This window comes from Asparagus officinalis, chromosome 6 (assembly GCF_001876935.1).
Source record: "Asparagus officinalis chromosome 6, Aspof.V1, whole genome shotgun sequence".
NCBI classification, from domain to species: domain Eukaryota; kingdom Viridiplantae; phylum Streptophyta; class Magnoliopsida; order Asparagales; family Asparagaceae; genus Asparagus; species Asparagus officinalis.
In genome coordinates, this window is record NC_033799.1 from 43690553 (window position 1) to 43711587 (window position 21035).

At 42.3% G+C, this 21035-nt stretch overlaps 1 protein-coding gene and 1 long non-coding RNA gene across 5 annotated transcripts; one reads left to right on the top strand and one right to left on the bottom strand.

The window, feature by feature from the left end:
- Positions 646–2152, bottom strand: LOC109846108. Its single transcript, XM_020415334.1, has 3 exons — positions 1817–2152; positions 807–1775; positions 646–654 (listed from the first exon to the last, which is right to left on the bottom strand). The coding sequence occupies exons 1-3, from the start codon at positions 2150–2152 to the stop codon at positions 646–648; spliced, it is 1314 nt and encodes a 437-aa protein (XP_020270923.1).
- Positions 11736–14982, top strand: LOC109846478. Of its 4 annotated transcripts, none has more exons than XR_002248531.1 (5): positions 11736–11820; positions 12578–13404; positions 13525–13608; positions 14462–14522; positions 14753–14982. It is a non-coding gene; the product is annotated as an uncharacterized LOC109846478 (long non-coding RNA). The 4 variants fall into 4 exon arrangements; XR_002248532.1 differs by having other exon boundaries at positions 11743–11826; XR_002248530.1 differs by having other exon boundaries at positions 11755–12687; positions 13377–13404.

A 21035-nucleotide genomic window follows, 5' to 3' on the forward strand; every position in this document is an offset into this window, starting at 1 on the left:
GAGGCCGTTCGACTTGCGTTTGAACAAGTTAAAACGCCTCAGTTGGCGTTCTGGGCTTTAACTCTGCGTCCAAGGCTTGAGACGCAGAGTTAAATCTCTGTTAGAGATTTGAGACGCACAGGCCGCATGCCTTCTGGAATTGGAAACGCACAGGTCGCTGGTGCGTTGGAGTTCAACTCTGCGTCCAGAGTTCGGGACACATAATTGAGTCTGTTGAAGAACGCACGTTATGTGTGCGTTTAGTGCTTTAACTCTGCGTTGCAGAGTTAGATATTTGCTGAAGAACGCACAAGTTGTGTGCGTTTTGCAGAAGTGACCTTCTGCGTTTGATAGAGGTTGTTGACTTGTAACCTCGTCTATTATGACATTGCAAAGGCCATTGCTTATTGATCTTTGCCTGTTATAGGATATGAGAGTCGTCAGATTGTAACTCCCGCTATTGATTGTGAAGACTGTCATCAGCATCTCTAATAGTTGCTAATGTAATATTAGTCATGCTGTTGTCGCAGCCATCAAGATCAATCATCTCAGAGATGAGGCCGTGTTTATAGCGGTTGCAGAGTTGCGGATGCAGTGATTAGAAAGTCGTCTGATTGTAACTTTCATTATCAGGGCTTGATAGGGATCAGCTATCTATTGTGATTTTTAGACAGCCTACACTTCCACAGAAGATTTAGGCCAATGAATGCGAGATGCCCGAATCTCAAATGCCAGAGCCAAGACTCATCCTTTATAATCATCTTTAAGCACTTGACAGGGTCAGTATGAATATTTAAGGTAAACAGTCTATTTCGAGACATGTTCACCTTTGCAATTACTTCATTTTTATTCTTGATAGTGAGGGCAAGGTCTTTTAGATGTATATCATAGCCTCTTTCAAGGAGCTGGCCTAGACTCAAAATATTATTTCGTAGTGCTGGAACATAATAGACGTCAGAGATGTACCTATTCTCGCCCGTCTTTGTCTGGATCATTATCTTGCCCTTGCCTTTCACTGGAATCTTTGACTGATCTCCAAAGGTGACATCTCCTTGTACCGTCTCGTTCAGCTCGGTGAAAAACTCCTTGATGCCGCACATGTGGTTACTGGCACCTGAATCCAGATACCAGATATCTTTATTCTTGCTTTCACTCTCCTGGTACGTCAGCAGGACTGTTGAAGTGTCTGGTTGCTCCCTTTCTACAAAGTTACTTCTTTCTGCCACTTGATTTGATTTCTCCCAACATTCGTAGCTGAGATAACTGTATCTCTTGCACTTGTAACACTGTGGCTGGGATTTGTCCTCCTGGTATTTTCTTCCTTGTCCTCGTCCTCGTGCGCCACGACCTCGTCCTTGATCGAATGATCGTTCACGATCTCTATTTCGATCTTGATTTTCATGGCCTCCTTGGTACTGTCTCCTACGACCTTGCTGGAAGTTTGAGCCACCTCGAAATGAGCCTCTGCCTCTGTAGCCTCCACGTCCTCTTCGACTATCTTCTTTGATAGTCATCTTACTCTGCAAGGCTTGTTCTAGATTCTCCGCTTGATTTGAACTAATGTTTATATCTTGTTCATAAGCTTGCAGAGAACCTTGCAGCTCATCAATAGATACTTCGGAAAGATCTTTAGACTCTTGTATTGCCGGAATAATATATTTGAATTTAGAGTCTAAAGTCCTAAGTATCTTCTCCATAATTCTTACATCACTAATTGCTTCTCCATTTCTCTTCATTTGATTAGTTATTGTCTGAACTCTACTAAAATAGTCCAATATTGATTCTGTAGCTTTCATCTTCAAATTTTAAATTCAACTCTTAATGCTTGGAGGCGTACCTTTTTGGCTCTTTCCGCACCTTGATATGATTTATGTAAAATCTCCCATGCTTCTTTAGAGGACAGGGCGTTGGAAATCTTCTCAAACGTTGATTCATCTACGCCTTGAAATATTAGGAACAAAGCTTTTTTGTCTCTTTTTCTGACCTCATTCAGCTCACTCTTCTGTGTGGCGGTGAGAGTTTCTTCTACTGCAAGTGACTCTGGTTCAGTGTAGCCATTCTCCACGAGCTCCCACAAGTCTTGCGAGCCGAGCAAGACTTTCATCTGGATACTCCAGTTGTCATAATTGGTCTTCATCAGCTTTAGAATCTGTGGCTGGATCATATTCGCCATCTCGTACACGAGCACCTTCGATTGGCCCGGCTAGATCGAACCTCGCTCTGATACCACTTTGATGGAATTTGAAGAACACAACCCTCTACACAAAGGAAACTTTTATTAATAGAACACTAGGGAGTACAATACTTGCTCTTACAAGAGCACCTCACTTTCACACAACTTTTTATTTTGGTGAACACTCACACAAGCCTACACTACACACTCAAGCTTTCAAGCTTATTTCTTGCTTGCTTGCTTAAATGAGAGCCCAAGACCCCTATTTATAGTTGCTTAAGAGGGCTAGGAAGTGTGTGGAAGAAACAATCCTAGCCATACATTATTACCACATTCTACACACTTCTTCTTTCTACATCCTTCTACAATTTTCTCTTAAAAATATATTTCTTTCACATTTGTTGAGAAGCTTCCAATGTATTGGGCTTAGATGAAATGGAATTGAGCTTTTATTTTCCTTGGGCTGAAAATAGATTGGGCTTTGTAATGAGCTGGGGTTGATCTTCAACAGTTTCACCATCTGCTCCATTCGGATCAGGCAGCGGCAGTGTGGGGTCATCACGTGTGACTGTCAGATTTGGGAGTGACGTCATATTCACCCTCGAAGGAGAAGCAGGACTGGGGAGTGATGGTGATCGATTCATAGGATATAAAGATGGAGGCGGAGTGATCGATCAACTCTCCTCCATTGATTAGGGTTTAGCTACTTAAGTCTTTGGATTAAGAGGATATTTGGAAGATTTGGGTGGATCATGAACTTATTAGTTTTTTTTTCCTGTTAGGGAGTCCACGTTGTTAAGTGTGATTTTTTTTTCGAATTAGAATAAAATTTGATGATTGAGTCATGATGTCAAAAACCTAGAAATTTTTAAAGAACGGCAAGAGAGAGACTGGTCCTCTTGTGTGCTTAGGAGCTCAGTGTCAGTCCACATGCATAAGATTAGTTGTGTGTGTTCTCCGGAATCGTCAATGCGCCCGGGTACTCGTGCTCGAGTGGTTCCCCATAACTGCAGGCCACATTCAGCAGGGATATTTGATTTAAAATAATATTTGGGCTTGTTTATGCATTACTTATTTATTAGGGGGTTATTTGAGAAGTTTTAAGTGTTTTAATTTGTTAAAGGGGCTTTTATGTAAAAGGACTGAACACCAATCTCTAGTATGGTGGCAGCCCAAATTAGGGTTTCTTAGCTTTTGTTTTGGTGAAAAGTATCGTAGAAGACATTATCCTTGAGGATATTGAAATTTTATTGGATTTTTTTGGGATTTAGTCTTGGATTTCTTGGGCTTTTAGATTGCTTTGTTGACAATCTGATAGAGGTTTCGCATGCGCTTCATCAACGAGTGTGGAACCAAATTAGGATCCTTATCAATTTTTGTCGCTTTTATTGAGATAGCGTTTAATTGTATGCAATGGCGGAATCGTCAGTTTTAAATACTCAAACAATCCCAAATTGAAAGAGGATCGAAACATTGGAAAAAATGATTCAAAATTATCGAGCAAGATTTTGAAGAGAATAGGAGGGAGATGAGGAATTTATCTCAGGCAGTCGAGCAATTAACATTGTCATTGAATCAGCTAATCAACAATGACAAAAGTAATAGCATCAAAAAATGGCGAAGGCAGGCTCATAGGAATGGAAAAGGCTATGAAATGATAACAAATCATAATCAAGACGAGAACGATGTGGCAGTGGGAAGACTAGGACTAACCGTGCTGCTCTTCCTCTGGGCTTGACCAATATAGTGCAGCCGATCTCTATAGAGCCGCATTGGCCACCCATAGCCTGTCGGCTACAGATATCACGGGGGCTCACAGCAAAATGGGAGGGGCCCAACAAGCTGTTTTGGGATCGATGGAGACAACTAATGGCGAGTTCGGTAGAGATCGGGTCGTCGGTGATGATTGGCAGTAGGGTGATCAGGGTGTTGACGAAATCCTAACTGTTGGTTGACTGTAGATTGCTCGGATTTGATCTCAAGCATGATACATGCCATGTTTGAGAGTAGGGCCCAGTTGATGAGAGGTTTGATAGTGTTGGGCGCAGAGTTACGCCCACCGCCGCGGAAGCGATATCACCTGAGAGATAGCTCTGGCTTTTGTTGTCACAAAAGCTCAAGTCAACCGCTATATTCTTGTTTCTCAAAGGAAACTAGAATAGAAAGTGATATATTTCATCACAAAGTGAAATATACACTCTTCCTCTCATCAGTTCTAGGACTGAAATATCGAGGAAACCTACAAGTAATGGCAACACACAGATAAGACAAATACAAACACGAGATTTACGTGGTTCGGCTAACTAGCCTACGTCCACGGGAGGGGGTTTTCACTATGAGAAGAATACCAAACTTATTACAAGTTTTTATCTCAACTCTCTCTTTTTCCTCAAAAGAACTCCAATACAAAACCCACAATTGATTTTTCCCCACACCATTTCCTCTACACCCACCTCTCTATTTATAGGCGAGGAAAGGGGGCTGAACCGAAAAAATCCGGCGGGCACAAGCGGCGGGAAGGGAAAGCGCGCGCGGGAAAAAACTCCCTGTGCCCGTTGGGCTGCAGGCGCCGCCTCGACCTTCCGTGCGCACGAACCTCGTCGTGGGCAGGCGGCCGCGAACACGGGTGAGCACGACGCAGCCGCTGTCCCTCACGCGGGCCCCACGTTCACAATTCTCCACCTCATTCATCATTTGATAAACCTCAAATTTTGAACGAACACCAGAAGAACCCCACGAACTTCACCAGAAAGATCCAGGCCAAACCAGGCCAAACCAGCTGCGTCACTATACCGCGACTATCTACGTACCCTCCACCGGGATCAAGCTAATCGTAGTTCTGCTATTATTCTCCAACATAGTCTCCACCTCACCTCCATCACCGCCCCGCAGGGCTATGCCCTCTTGGGCAAATCAACAGGGGCTAATATGAAGCAAGTCCAAGCAAAGCTGGAACTTGCTGCCTGTGACCACCTTAGTTAACATGTCCGCGGGATTCTCATTCGTATGCACCTTCATGAGAGAAATATCACCTTCTTCTATGACATCCCGCACAAAATGATACCTGACATCGATATGCTTGGTACGAGCATGGTGAACTTGATTTTTCGCCAAGTGAATCGCACTCTGACTGTCGCACCACAAGTTCACGCTTTCCTGCTCGATCCCCAAATCGTCTAGAAGACCCCACAGCCACAATGCTTCCTTCACTCCCTCCGCCATGGCCATGTACTCGGTCTCTGTTGTAGAAAGTGCTACTGTAGCCTGCAACATCGATCGCCAACTAACTGGAGCTTCATGTATCCTGAATACATAACCAGTAGTAGATCGCCGTCTATCTAGATCGCATGCATAATCTGAGTCCACATACCCGTCAATCTGACATGTATCTCCACCAAAACACAGACCTGTATCCGCGGTACCTTTCAAGTACCTCAGGACCCATTTCACCGCTTCCCAGTGCGCCTTTCCCGTATTCGCCATGAATCTGCTGACCACACTAACCGCCTGTGAAATATCAGGGCGTGTACACACCATTGCGTACATTAAACTGCCAACTGCACTAGCATAAGGGACACGCTCCATGTGTGCCTTATCTTCCGCTGTAGTGGGAGATTGTTTACCAGAAAGCCTAAAGTGTAGAGCTAATGGGGTCACCACCGACTTTGCACTTTGCATCCCGAACCTCACGATCACCCGCTCTATGTAGCCCTTCTGACTCAAGAATAATCGCCGATTCGCCCGCTCTCTTCTAATCTTCATACCCAGTATTTTCTTTGCAGCGCCCATGTCCTTCATCTCGAACTCATTGCTAAGTTGAGATTTCAGCTTATCTATCTCCACCTTGTTCTTCGATGCAATAAGCATGTCATCCACATACAACAGGAGATAGATATAATCACCTCCACAAAGCTTCCGAATGTAAACACAACAATCATAGTCGCTCCGGGAAAACCCATGCTTCAGCATGAAGGAGTCAAATCGCTTGTACCACTGCCGAGGAGATTGTTTCAATCCATATAGTGATTTCCTCAAGCGACATACATGATTCTCCTTATCCTCAACCTTGTAACCCTCAGGTTGATGCATATAGATCTCTTCATCCAAGTCTCCATGCAAGAAGGATGTCTTTACATCGAGTTGTTCCAGCTCAAGATCACCATGAGTAACAATACTCAATAGCACCCGAATAAAAGTGTGTTTCACCACCGGAAAAAATATCTCATTGTAATCCACACCCTCTCTTTGAGCAAACCCCTTGGCCACTAGTCTCGCCTTGTACCTCGTACCACCGAGCTCTGAAGGATCTTCCTTTCTCTTATACACCCACTTACAACCAATAGCTTTTCTTCCTACGGGCAACGGGACCACCTCCTATGTTTGGTTCTTCCGGAGAGAGCCATCTCCTCCTCCATCGCAGCCAACCAACTCTCACTATTCTTGTCTCGAATAGCTTCTTTGAAGGAGACCGGCTCATCTTCTTCCACCGAGAGTGCGTACTCAACCAAATTAACATGCCCATAGTGCTTCAGGGGTTGACCAGCCCCTAGCTTCTGTACCCGGTTGTATGCTCATCTTGGCCTAGTGGAAGCCAAGCTATCCTCGAGCTGCTGTTGTTGTAGTGCCTGTGTATTCTCCTGCTGAACCTCCTCCTGCTCAAGCTACATGGCTAGAACCTGGTTGGTCTTTAGGTTCTATCTTAATAACCTGGGACTTGGAAGTCCCAACAGTCTCAACACCATCATCCTTGGGCACCCTAGCAATCATGGACTTCTCATCAACGGTAACGTCCATGCTGATCACGAACTTCGAATCTTCTGTACACCAAAGGTGGTAGCCTTTTACGCCCTTTGCATACCCCAAGAAAATTGTCTTCTTGGCCCTCGCGTCAAGCTTTCCCTCGTTGACGTGATAGTAGGCGGTACAACCAAAAATCCAGAGCCTCTCATAATCTGCATGCTCCCCTGACCACACCCGATAGGGTGTATCACCGTCCAACGTCGAATGTGGAGATCGATTCACTATATAGCAAGCTATAGCAATCGACTCTGCCCACCATTCTTTGCCCAAACCAGCATAAGATCGCATACTCACTGCTTTCTCTCGCAGTGTTCGGTTCAGTCTCTCCGCGACCCCATTCTGCTGTGGTGTAGATCTAACTGTCCAGTGTCTAGTAATGCCCTCCTGATCACAGAACTCCTTGAAGGCACCATCTGTGTACTCTGTACCGTTGTTAGATCTTAGCGTCTTCTATTTCTTCCCTGTCCTGTTCTCAACCATCGCCTTCCACTTCTTGAATGTCTCAAATACCTCATTCTTATGCTTCAGAAAATAAATCCAAGCATACCTAGAATGATCATCTATGAATGAGACAAAATATCTGGAACCACCCTTGGAAGTTGTCGAAGTCGGACCCCAAACATCCGTGTGCACATAATCTAGTATCCCTCTGATCTTGTGATTGCTTCTCAGAAATTGAATCCTGTGCGCCTTTCCATACACACAGTCCTCGCAAAAATTCATGCAAGGCTTCTTCAGATTCTTCAGCAAACCCTCCTTACCAAGCAGATCTAGACCCTTCTCTGATATGTTCCCAAGCCGCCTATGCCATAACCGTGTGTGCTCACATGGGTCTCCACCACTTCCATCAGCTCCAACTGCTGCATCTCCTGTCACCGTCGTACCCGAGAGAGTATATAGATTACCGTGACGAACACCCTTCATCACTGTTAAGGAACCCCGAATAACCCTCTTCACTCCATTCTCTGTTACGATCTTGCAACCCCCAGAGTCCAAAGCACCGACTGAGATGAGATTCTTCCGCAAGTCGGGAACGTGTCGTACGTCCGTCAGGGTTCGAACCACTCCATCATGCATCTTGATTTTGATATCACCTAGCCCCACCGTTTTACAAGCATGGTTGTTCCCCATCAGTACGGTTCCACCATCAATGCTCCTGTAGGTAGTAAACCACTTCCTATTTGGACACATATGGTAAGAGCAACCAGAATCAAGAATCCACTTCCCAGAGGTATCCTCACCACCCGTGACGACATAGCATTCCTTATCGCTCCCTTCCCCTGAAGCGTAGCTCGCCTCTTCCTTGCCTTCTCGTCTTTCAGTCTTATTGTTGTTCTTCTTCCCTCCTACTCTCTTGTTAGGACAATCGACCTTGAAATGCCCAACTTCACCGCATTTGAAACACGCTCGTCCCGCAAGAGGTCTCGATTTAGATCTAGACTTTCCTCCCTTGCCTTTCCCTCGCTCATTGCCTCTGCCTCTGGCAAACAGCCCCTGCGCTTGTTCTTTGTTACCACCAGTGGCCATATCACTAGTTATAATTTTTCGAAGATCATCCGTTAGAAGCACCGTTCTAGTCTCATCCATCGACAAACTATCACCCACAAGCATCAGTGTTTGAACCAGATTCTCATAGGACTTCGGCAGAGATAGAAGTAGTACAAGCGCCTGATCCTCGTCTTCCACTGTCACCTCAATGTCCTTCAAGTCTGATAAGATCCTATCAAACTTGTTAATGTATTCCCGGATTGACGAGCCCTCCTCCATCTTGCAAGTATACAATTTGGATTTTAAATAGATCCTGTTCGTTAGACTCTTCGTCATGAAGGTGCTTTCTAACTTCAACCACACGCCCGCAGTCGTTTCCTCCCCGTCCACCAAGAAAGCTACATCCCTTTTAAGGCAAAGGATAATCGACGCCCGTGCTTCCAGATCCAGCTCCTCCTAATCCTCATCAAACATAGTTTTGTTTTTCTCTTTTCCAGCCAAAGCCTTGTGCAACTTTTGCGAAATAAGCGAATTTTTCATTTGCATCCTCTAATAGGAAAAATTATTTTTCCCATTGAATTTTTTAATCTCGTACTTTCCAATTTTATTTGTTTTACTTGTAGAAGCTATTATCCGCTTGAATTATGTAAATCTGCTTCTCTCAGAAATTTTTAACAATTACTTGTGTTTTACCACACAATATTCAACCACCTCAGATCAGAAATTTTACCACCTCTAGTCTGAATAAGGGGCTCTGATACCAATTGTTGGGCGCAGAGTTACGCCCACCGCCGCGGAAGCGATATCACCTGAGAGATAGCTCTGACTTTTGTTGTCACAAAAGCACAAGTCAACCTCTATATTCTTGTTTCTCAAAGGAAACTAGAATAGAAAGTGATATATTTCATCAAAGTGAAATATACACTCTTCCTCTCATCAGTTCTAGGACTAAAATATCGAGGGAACCTACAAGCAATGGCAACACACAGATAAGACAAATACAAACACGAGATTTACGTGGTTCGGCTAACTAGCCTACGTCCAACACACAGATAAGACAAATACAAACACGAGATTTACGTGGTTCGGCTAACTAGCCTACGTCCACGGGAAGGGGTTTTCACTATGAGGAGAATACCAAACTTATTACAAGTTTTTATCTCAACTCTCTCTTTTTCCTCAAAAGAACTCCAATACAAAACCCACAATTGATTTTTTCCCCACACCATTTCCTCTACACCCCACCTCTCTATTTATAGGCGAGGAAAGGGGGCTGAACCGAAAAAATCCGGCGGGCACAAGCGGCGGGAAGGGAAAGCGCGCGGGAAACAAGCGCGGGAAAAAACTCCCTCGCGTGGGCTGGCAGGCGCCGCCCTCGACCTTCATGCGCACGACCCTCGCGTGGCAGCGGCGGCGAACAGCGGGATAGCAGACCGTCATCCAATCGTGCGCGAGTGGGTTAGCGTGCCGCTGCCCTCACGCGGCCCCACGTTCACAGATAGGCAGGGCCTGAGTTATAGACAAGAAGATGGTTATGCTAATGATTTTGGTCCTTCTGGTGTCAAGACCGGGGTTTTGATCGAAGGCGACCACCTGTATGGTAGAGGAGGATTTCAGCATCATGGGGGTTGTTGTGGCGGCTATGGTTATGGTTATGGCCAGGATGAATATGATAGGAAGATTATTAGTATGATTGGGGTCTACACAGATCGAAGATTGTTTTTTTTTTCACTCTGGAAGAGGTGATTCACATGAGTGGTTAGAGAAAATCAGCTAGTATTTTAGTCTATTTGAGGTAGATCTTGATCAAAGGGTGGAGTTCGCTAGTTTTCACTTGGATGGACAAGCCAATAACTGGTTGAGGTGATTGAAGTCTCAGAGAGAGAGAGAGAGAGTTGGGCCAAGTTTGTGGATGAATTTCTGTATCAGTGGGGACCTTCTCTAGTTGTCAACCATCATAGGCAACTAGCTAAACTGAGACGAGAGGGAAATGTTACTCATTGCATCGATGAGTTTTAGAAATTATAGGTGATAGTGAGGGATTGGTCAGAGGAAACACTTTTTGGTACTTTTATGGAGGGTTTGAATCCCTGGAGCACTACATAAGTGAAGATTAAGTAGCCTGAGAGATTGTCACGGGCAATGAGGATAGCTAATTAAGGTTATTGAGGAGGTCAAACTAACAGTTTGGAGGACTAATAGGGAGGTTAGTGGTAGAAAAAAGTTAGGTAATGATATTGACAAGGTAGGCAGGACCTCGAGCACAGTCACAGATTCAGGTGATAAACCAAAAAGGAGCTGAAGAAGCTTACCAGAGATGAGGTACATGATAGAATAAAGAAGGAGTTATGCTTTAAATGTGGGGATAAGTGAACAAAGATCACTGATGCAGGGCTAGAGTAGCCTGCTGATAGAAAGGGTGAGGAGGTTGATGATCGTTGTGAGGCATCAGAAGAAGCAGAGCTGTCACATAACATTATGAGATATATCATCTACCTTAAGGATGATAACATGGGTTACAAAGCATGAGGTGTCATTGTAAGTTGATCCTAGTTCTTTGCATAATTTTATTAATGTGAGGGTTGCTAGGATGGTGGGTTTGATAGGGACTGCTGTTGAGTCTTTTGTTGTGTGGATAATGACTGGGGATAAAATGTAGTGTTAGAAGATTGTCAGGGAATTTGGCATTAACATCCAAGGAGTTCAGATTTTTGCTAATCTTCACGTGTCAGTGCTTGTTTGAATGGATGTTATTTGGGCAACGCTTGGTTGAGGCATTTAGGGGATGTGAAGATGAACTTTGATGTTATGGGGATGGTGCTCCGATTAGAAGGAAAGAGTCATACATGGACTGTCGTTTCTAAGGGGTAGACGGAATATTCTAGACGGAAAATTTCCGTCTAGAATATTCCGTCTAGAATATATTATTCTAAACGGAAATTTCCGTCTAGAATAATACATTCTAGACGGATTTATTTTATTATTTTTTATTAAGTTGAGACGATTATTCTAGACGGAAATTTCCATCTACGATGGTCTTCTCAGCTCAATAAAAAACATCAAAACTGTCCCATTGTTTATTTCGGTGAAAAAAATCCTGTTATAGGAAGTCCCCGCCTGGCCTCCGCCCCTGCACGGCCGCGGGCCCTCCGTTGCCGTCGCTGCTCGCTTGGACAGGGGTACGACCCCACCGTCGAGATGCTGACCACCCTCCCTACTCTCCCTCTCCTCTCTGCGCTCTCCTACCAACACCTAGCATCCAACTCGACGGCCGCTACAGACATCCCCCTATCGAGACCAGAGCGTCCGGACGTGCCGCCGCCGGTGAACTCGTTCGCCGAGATCGACCTCGGCGGCGCGCTGAACGAGAACATAAGGAGGTGCCGGTGAATTTCTTCTACTTTTTTGAAATACCAACCAGTTATCTTTCAATTTCCTGCAATTTTCTGGATTTAGGGTTTGATGTCAAATTGGTTTAGGGCTTAATCTTAAAAAAACATGATATCTTGATATTTCAATGTCCCATTGTCAATTCTGGAGATGGATAAGTCCAAGATCACTCTCCCAGTTCTTAAAAGACTGGGATTTCACAGGTCAATGCTTTATCACGTTTTTTTAAGATTAGAAGTTTCTTTCTTCAGATTCCTGCAAATTTTGTTGTTGTAGGGTTTAAGGTCAAATTCGATTTTTCTTTTGTTACTTTGTGCCATTTTCTTTGTTGAATGAACAAAAAGGAAAGATGAAGTCTTGATAACATAATTGTTATAGTACTGTCTAATGATGCATCCGTTGGTTAATTTCCGAGGGGGTTTGAATGAAGATGAAGATTAAATCATTTAAGTGAGTAATCACTGAGTTATTAGTCTTGTAGAAGGGTTAAGTGCTTTTTTTTATTTATCATTAGAAGGACGCCATGACCTTGATGATGTTTCTTGTGTCTGCTGATTAAATTGCTGCTTGGAAAATGCTTACTTGCTACTTAGAAAATGTTTGTGATATTTACATGTCTGTAATAAGCATATTGTTATGGACAACTTTCAGAGGCTATTACATCCTTTATAGCTCTTAGTTTGCAATATTTGCATATCTGTATGCATATTGTTGTGAATTTTATTACTTAAGTCCCATTGTGTGCAGGAAAATTCTGTGTTGTGATGCTTAGCGGCCTGCTTACTTCTTTCTTCTTTTTAGTTTTTCTTGAAGGCGTACTGAGTTTGTTGCTCTGGAAATGTCTTGGGGAATGTTGGGTAAGCAAAATATTCCAGTTTATTCTGTTGTATTTTGAGTATGTTACACTAGTATATTGTTGATGTAATGATAATTGCTCCATAATATGTAGTTCTCAGTGATATTTAGAATTAGTTACTCAACCTTATCCTGGACACTTTACATGTTTAAGAATCTACTGCTATGTTCAGACATCTTGCACTACCTCTTAGACCTAACAACTTCACCCATCATTGCTATTTTCTCTTATTATATCTAAGTCATTGCAGGTATTCCTTTCCTTAGCTTATTTACATTGGACACAAATTCAATCTTACTCTTAATCCTTTTTACATTAGTACTAACATGTTGTTTATCTTTCCTGAATCATATGGCTCTAAATGTCTCAACTCAAGAAGTTAGTAGTTGGTATTTGTATGGTACGGCCACCTTTTTATTCTAATTTCATCCAATCACCATCTGTTCCTATGCCTTTCCTATGATTTGAATTTGATCTAACCTCCTATGCCTTTTCTATGATTTGAATTTGATCTATGACTTGAACAAGATTGGGAGAATATAATACTGAAATATGGTCTCTGTGCATGTATTTGATGTATTGGCCTGATTAAATTGAGAAATATGATTTAACCTTTAACCTGTAGTAACTTTCCTTAAAATAAATTTCTTTTTGATGTTCTAATATTCACTTTATCTGGCATAATAACAGGTCAGCTCTTGTCTAGATTGAAAAAATGGTAATACATATTTCTCTTTTTTTTCTTTTCTTTTTCTTTTTAATTTGTGCATATCATAGTTTTGATTGATTTTTACCTCTGCCGTAGATAAGAATTGAATTATATATGCAATTCTTGCAGTAGTATGCCAAGAGGAATCATGATTTGACTCTACCAGTATTTTGGATTCCGATTCAGATGATGACTTTATTAGCGTTCATGGAGGTATATATTAAATCTCAGTTTTCAAATGCACCAGACCATCATTTTATTTAACATGGTATGTTATGTCATGGATTTAGAATTGAGCATATTTGGTGCAGAATAACATGAATATTCATGTAAAATTGTGGAGGACGTGTTTAGGTTTATATGTTTGAAGGTTCTTGTACATTACGGTATGAGTAAACTTCCTTCCTAAATATATTTGTAAATTGGGGTGTAAATGGACGCTTATCCATGTATATTCATGAAACACCACTTCACTAGTTATATATTGAACCAAACTTCTGTAGTACTCCTAGGTATTGTGTCAAGAAAATAACAAGTTGTTAAGAGGTTTTTTGAGATCACAATACTTGTTGAGATGCTCTAGTATATGCTTAGTTAACATCATGTTGTTAAGAGGTTTTTTGTATTCTCAGTGAAAACAAACTTATGCAATAAGACTTCCTAGAGCTCAGTTGTCGATTAAGATGGATGTTACTAGCATTATATTCCTAGAGCTCAGTTGTCGATTAAGATGGATGTTACTAGCATTATATTATCTTTTCCTGAAGCTTATTGGTATTTCTCATATCGCTTCCCCCATGTCATCAATGTTATAGGTTCTCAGAAAATGAAATTCTATTTTTTGGTGGACCTATTTCCCATACAGAAAATGAAATTCTATTTTTTGGTGGACCTATTTCCCATATTAATAATTCGAGAGACCGATATGAGAAATGCCCTACATTAATTTCTCTCTGGTGGACCTATTTCCCATATTAATAATTCGAGAGACCGATATGAGAAATGCCCTACATTAATTTCTCTCTTTAGCATGTAGGCTAATAGTTTCCTTTTTTTGGTTGTGCAGACAGCTTTTGGATAATTCTTTGGCAATGACATCAGCTTCTTGCCCTATGATCGAATCTCTAGTATTATCCTCTTGCTTATCCATGCTATATTTTTTGTGTTTGGAGTTTTTATTCGTTCCCGGAGATTAGAGTTGCTTGGAGTTGCATCGAGTAGTCACAGTTTCTCCTGATATGTATATATATGTTTGTGTGTGTCCGTTTAGTCTGTGTGTGTGTATGTATGCATGAATTTATACAAATTATACACATATGCCTTCACATGCCTAATAGATATGTATGCATGAATTTAGGGCCTGGTTCATCAGCCGACGTATGAGGATATCTGCGGCGGGGGGACGAAGCATTCTGAGGTTGTTAGGGTTATCCGTGTACCGAGGGAGTGTAGGTACGAGTAAATGTATAGGGAAGGAGTTGAAGAAGCTTCTGCAGTGTCATAGCCATTGTAAATGATTTATGTAAAAGTTTGTAAACAATTTATGTATCTCTCTACTATTTTGGTGAATGTATTATTTGAATATAATTGGATTTGATATTGGAATATACTTAGATTGTGTTGGATATGAATATAATTTTTTGTTGTTCAATATTGTATACATGCACTCAAAGTAGATTCTAAAAAAAAAAAAAAAAAACTGTAGCAAAGCATCCCAGATAGAAATTCCGTCTAGAATGCTCAAATTCCGTCTAGAATGTATTTTTTTTAAAAAAAATTAAAAAATCCTAGTCGGAAATCCGTCTAGGATGAGTATCCTAGACGGAAATTTCCGTCTAGGATACTAATCCTAGACGGAAATTTTTTCCGTCTAGGATGTAGTATTCTAGACGGAATTTCCGTCTAGAATTATCCGTCTAGGATGTATTCTAGACGGTTTTGAATTCCGTCTAGAATAATCCGTCTAGGATGTATTCTAGACGGAATTTCCGTCTAGAATACTACATCCTAGACGGAAACTTTCTAGACACGTATTCTAGACGGAATTCCGTCTAGGATACTCATCCTAGACGGAATTCCGTGTATCCTAGACAGAAGGATGCTTTATTTTTTAGTAGCGGAGGAGTTGAGAGCTATGCTATTGTCATAGAGACTATTGATCGAGGTGATTTTTAAGGTGTTTACTATTGGCCGAGTCCAGTATTTGGGATGACATAGAGGATCCATTAGCACAACTAGAGGATGGAGTGATGCAGATAGTGTTGTTGCGACATTAGAGGGTTACACATGTTCCTACTGAGTTACTACCATAGAGGGTCTGGGACCATGAGATTGTTTTGAAGGACGAATCAAAGCTCATTAACGTGCTACCTTACCACTATGCTCACTTTTAGAAGGAGGAGATCGAGAGGCCAGTGGAGAAGATGCTGAGGTGTGGGTTGATTAGGCCAAGTAAGATCGAGTTCATTTTCCTCACCCAAGTGTCCATTTTCCCCACCTATTCTCTAGTGAGGAAAATGAAAGGGACATTGGGATTTCCCACCAATTACAACGCACTGAATGAGGCTATAATGAAGGATTGGTTTCCTATTCCCGTAGTGGATGAGTTGCTCGGGAATAGGAAACCAATCCTTCATTATAGCCATACACTGAATGTTGGATGAGTTGAGTTGCTCGGGAATAGGAAACCAATCCTTCATTATAGCCATACACTGAATGTTGGATGAGTTGCTCGGGAATAGGAAACCAATCCTTCATTATAGCCATACACTGAATGTTGGATGAGTTGCTCGGGGCCGTAGTATTCACAAGGCTTGGTTTGAGGGTTGGATACTATCAGATCCAGATGAGAGAGAATGATGTACAAAAGTTGGCATTCAGGGAGCACTTGGGGCACTACTGAGTATTTGATGATGCGTATAGAATGTGCAATGCACCGTCAACTTTGCAGGTATCTATGAGCAACATCTTCAGGCCTTTTTTCAGGAGGTTTGTGCTAGTATTTTTTTGATGAAATATTGATATACTCAGCTACATAGAGGAGGCTCTGAGGATTCTGGGATTCATTAAGTTGTCAAAGTGTGACTTTGCAAGAGCAGAGTTGGAGTACTTAGGGCATCTTATCTCAGCTCAATCGGTAAAGATAGATGAGAGGAAGATTGCAGATTGGCCTTTGCATAAATGTGCTAGCTTTGCGAGGGTTTTCAGGGTTAACGGGCTACTACAGGAGGTTTGTGAGGCATTATGATTTGATTTCTAGGCTGTTAACAAATATGTTGAAGAAGGATGGCTTCCAGTGGACAGATTCATCATGACAAACATTTGAGGATTTGAAGAGAGCTATGTCTCAGACTCTGTTGCTTGCTTTGTGAGATTTTTCAAAGGAGTTTGAGGTTCACACTAACGCTACTGGTAAGAGAATAGGGGCGGTCTTAGTGCATGAGAAGAGGCCGCTAGCTTATTTTTCAAAGTCATTAGGACAATAGAAGAGGGCCTGGAGAACCAATGACCAGGAGATATTAGCAGTGGTGCATGCTATGAAGGTATGGAGGCCATATTTGTTTGGAAGAAATTTTACCATTGTTAAGATCAATAGACATTGAAACATTTTTCGGAACAAAATATAGTCACTTGCAAACAGAAAAAATTATGGCGAAGCTCCTGGGGTTTGAGTATGATGTCATATATCAGTCAGGGAAGGAGAATAAAGTTGTAGATGTACTGTCATGGGAGGAGGGGAGTCAGATGTTGTGGTCGGTATATAGCGAGGATTACGGATGCTATATGCTATTAGTGGAGTTGATTGGAGAATTTAGGATTGTATTTGGTGGTCTATGCAATTAGATGAGCATGCTGCGGATATTTATGATAGAATTGAGTGCAGAGGTTCGAGTTGACCTGATTTTCTATAAGCGATGTGTTTATTCCTAGGAGTGTCAGGGCTACAAGAGGATATTCTATCTCACTTTCATGATAGTCGAGAGGGAGGGCACTCAGGTTGGCTTCGAACTTATATTTGGGAGAAGTACTTCTTTTATCGGGAAGGGCTAGAGGCAGTGGTGAAGGTGAAGTTAGAACTTAGAAGAGTACGATGTGTGCCAGAAGATGAAGTATGACCAGAGGGCTCTGATGGGGTTGATGTAAACATTGCCTATTCTAGAGATGATTTGGGAGGACTTGACGATGGATTTTGTTGAGGGGTTGCCTAGTTGTGGAGGTTTGAGGTCATATTGGTAATAGTGGATTGCTTGAGTAAGGTGGCACATTTCACTCCATTGAAGAAACCATTCATTACTGCTAGTGTAGGTTGGGTGTTTATTGATAATATGCTCAATTTACATAGTATTACGAGAAGTATAGTCATTGATAGAGGGATGTGTTGGAGTTGTAACTTAAAACTTGGGTTTGTAGAGGAAAAGAGAAAAAGTTTAGTCTCACATTGGAAAAGAGATGGGAAGATAGGTTCTTTATAACCCTTCCCTTTCTCGCCTATGCCTAGAAGAAAATAAAGGTTATGCTCCACACCACACACGCGCGCGCCGGCCGGGCCAGGCTCGGGGTCGGGTGGGTGGCGCGTGCACACGACCTGCAGACACCAATACAGCTCCGGATTAATGGGCCCTTAATCTGCTACATTTTTATTTTTAAAGCACACGACCTGCGGACACGAATGCAGCTCCGGATTAATGGGCCCTTAATCTGCTATATTTTTATTTTTAATTTTTGCTAATTGGAACAGTTAAAAACGTGATTAATGTGGATCTTCTTTTCAGGATGATTAATGTCGACCATCAGGCCGTATTTCTAACTCTAATTTTTTTTGTTTGAATTAATTTCATTTCTGAGTTATAATATTTGTCTGATATTATCTGACTTAATTATCAACTGTTTCAAACTAAATTCCGTGCTTATTATTGTCTAAACAGCTAATATTCCTAACAATCCAAGAATCCAATTGTGTGCTGTTTAGAATAGTAACATGATTAACATTTTGGTTTTTATGTTAATGCTGTCTGCAATTCTTAAAAACGAAATGTTACACTGCATGATAATTCTATTGTATGAATGTTTTATATATTTCTGTTGCATTATAATAACAAAACTATTCATTCATCATCAGATTATAGCTACAAGTGAAGTTATGTCTGCTAAACCAGAGAAGTTTGATGGGAATAATTTTCGTCGTTGGCAAAACCAAATGAGATTTTGGTTAACACAATGAAAAGAATAAAGAAAATTGACTTGTATTCCTTTAATTCCGATTACAACTTGATTACAAAAGAGGAGAGAACGAATTTGGTTCTCTCATTTGTTTAAAACTGGGTTCTTCTCGGTAGCGATGGAATGCCTCCTTCGATTGCTCGCGTCGAATTTGCTCTCCCTTGACGATCCGACCGTCTCTTATCTCGTGGGAACGATGAACTTATGTGGAAAGTTTGATGTTTAACTCTGAATGAGTTTAAGAACTCTGAACGAGTTAGAACTCTGTGAATAGAGTTGTTAGAACCGAAAATTCGGTTAATGATCAAGCTGTTATTCTGTTGTTGGAGAATCCTCTCAGATTTGATCTTCTGAGCTTGATTCAAAAATCCTATCTCCAAGGATTTCGCTGCTGCTGTTGCTGAATCACCAAACCCGAGTGGTTTTGATCCTCCTCCTCCAACAAAGCCAGCCCCTGGTTTTGATAACTGGAAAAAAATCTCCAACCTGTGCAGTTTAGATTCTCCGAAATCCAACCCCTCGCCTCCTGTGGTCGATCTGAGCCAAGAAAATCGAACCCCTCACTCAGTTGAGTTTGTTGAGTTTTTATAGGGGGATAGGAGGTTGTAACTGACCCCTATATCCGCTCCTACGTGGGCGGAGATCCCTCAGAACGTGGGATAAACGGTTCTGAAACCGTTCGACTCATGTTTGAACGAGTCAAACACCCAATCTGGCGTTCAGAACCCAACTTCGCCTCTTAGAATTGAGACGCGAGGTTGGGTGTTAGCTGAACATCATTGAACGCGAGGGCCGCTCGCGTTTTGACTTGTTGTAGCTAAAAATCGCGGGGGTGGCTTGGAAACGCGGGGGTCGCCTGCACTTCCCAAGTTGTAACGCGGGGATGACATCCGCGTTTCAGAAGGAGCTTTCTGAATTGTAACTTCTTCTGTGAAGCGTTGCGGGGACCGTTGTTCAGTAATCCTGGCTTTAGCTGTTGTAGGGTGGTATGAAAGTCGTTCAGAATTGTAATCTCACCGTCGATTGTGAAGCGCTGAATAGAGTTTCATCAGTTGTCGGAAGTGTCGTTGATGTAACTCTTCTCGATCTATGTGAAGTCTCTGATTTGCCACTTTTGATTGCCGACCCGAAAGCTATTTGATTGTAGCTTTCGTTGTTGGAATTTGACGGTGAATCAACATCCATAGTGTTTTGAAGATGAATATTTGCCACACGGCTCTCTACCAAGCAACTCACCACTAAGTCCAACCTTTTATTTCTAAAATCATTACACTGCTCATCAGCATCTCTAATAGTTGGCTAATATAATATTAGTCATGCTGTTGTCGCAGCCATCAAGATCAATCATCTCAGAAATGAGGTCGTGTTTGTGCGATTGTGGAGTTGCGGAGTGCAGTGATTAAGAAGTCGTCTGATTGTGACTTCCATTGTCGGAGCTTGATATGGATCAGCTATCCATTGTGATTTTTAGACAGCCTACAGAACCGCCTCCAAAGTTTTCGAAGTTCGCGGTTGACTGGGATGAATTTTCGGAATACTTTGGATCCCAAATTTTGTGGATTGATTGCTCATCCCGTCTGATCGAACCAGATCATTTCAATGTTGTTTGATTGTAATCTATCTGTACTCTCCAATAGACTCCCCAGTGGAGTCGTTTGTTTCTTCCGCGGGCTTTGGTCGCCTTGACGATTGCTGTTAGCTCTTCTTTTATTTCACTCTGGGGCTGTGTCGTAGCCTTGGTAGTCAAGAAGCTGCTATCATAGCGTCCAACACAGAGATAATTTCTGCCTTTGAGGATTATGATCGCGTGGGTGAGCCCAGCGTTGGAAATTTGAACGCGAAGGTGGGCATCGCGTTTGGAAGCTCCACAACTCGAACGGCGAGGGTCGAGTTTGGGCGGGATTCTGGCCTCGAATCCCGTCCGTTACGATTTGACAGCTCATAGCTGTCTATAAATAGACCGCTAGAGGTCAAATCAAGAGTCATTACGGCTCTTCTTGAAATTTCAACGAAATCTTCGTTCTCATCTCCGGCGAACACTGCTCATCTCCTCCGACGAGATCTATGGCACCCATGAAACCAGTTGCTTCCAAATTTGATGCCGCTGCGGCTCGAAGATCTGCACGTCAGCTGCAGGGCCGGTGGCGGCTGGCTCCTGCTGGCGAATATGCCGCCCAGCTTTCTTTGATTGCGGTGAGTACGACTTCGTGGTCGTTAAACTTGCTTCGGTGAGTTCTGATCTTGAGATCAACGAGGAAATCGTTTCAATAACGCGGGGCTGGACTTTGTCGTTTGTATTTTTGATGAGGGGGTTCAATCCCCACGTCTCAGATTCTTGACGCGGGGTCGACCTGCGGGTCTGAGATTTTTTGACGCGGGGTTCGTTCTTTCGCGTCTGAACTTATCTGACGCGGGTTCGA

Excerpts from the sequence above, each read along its gene's own strand:
- LOC109846108 (XM_020415334.1), bottom strand. The coding sequence starts at position 2,152 with ATGGCGAATATGATCCAGCCACAGATTCTAAAGCTGATGAAGACCAAT. Across the intron at positions 1,776-1,816 it reads GTGCGGAAAGAGCCAAAAAG|ATGAAAGCTACAGAATCAAT; the intron begins GTACGCCTCCAA and ends TAAAATTTGAAG.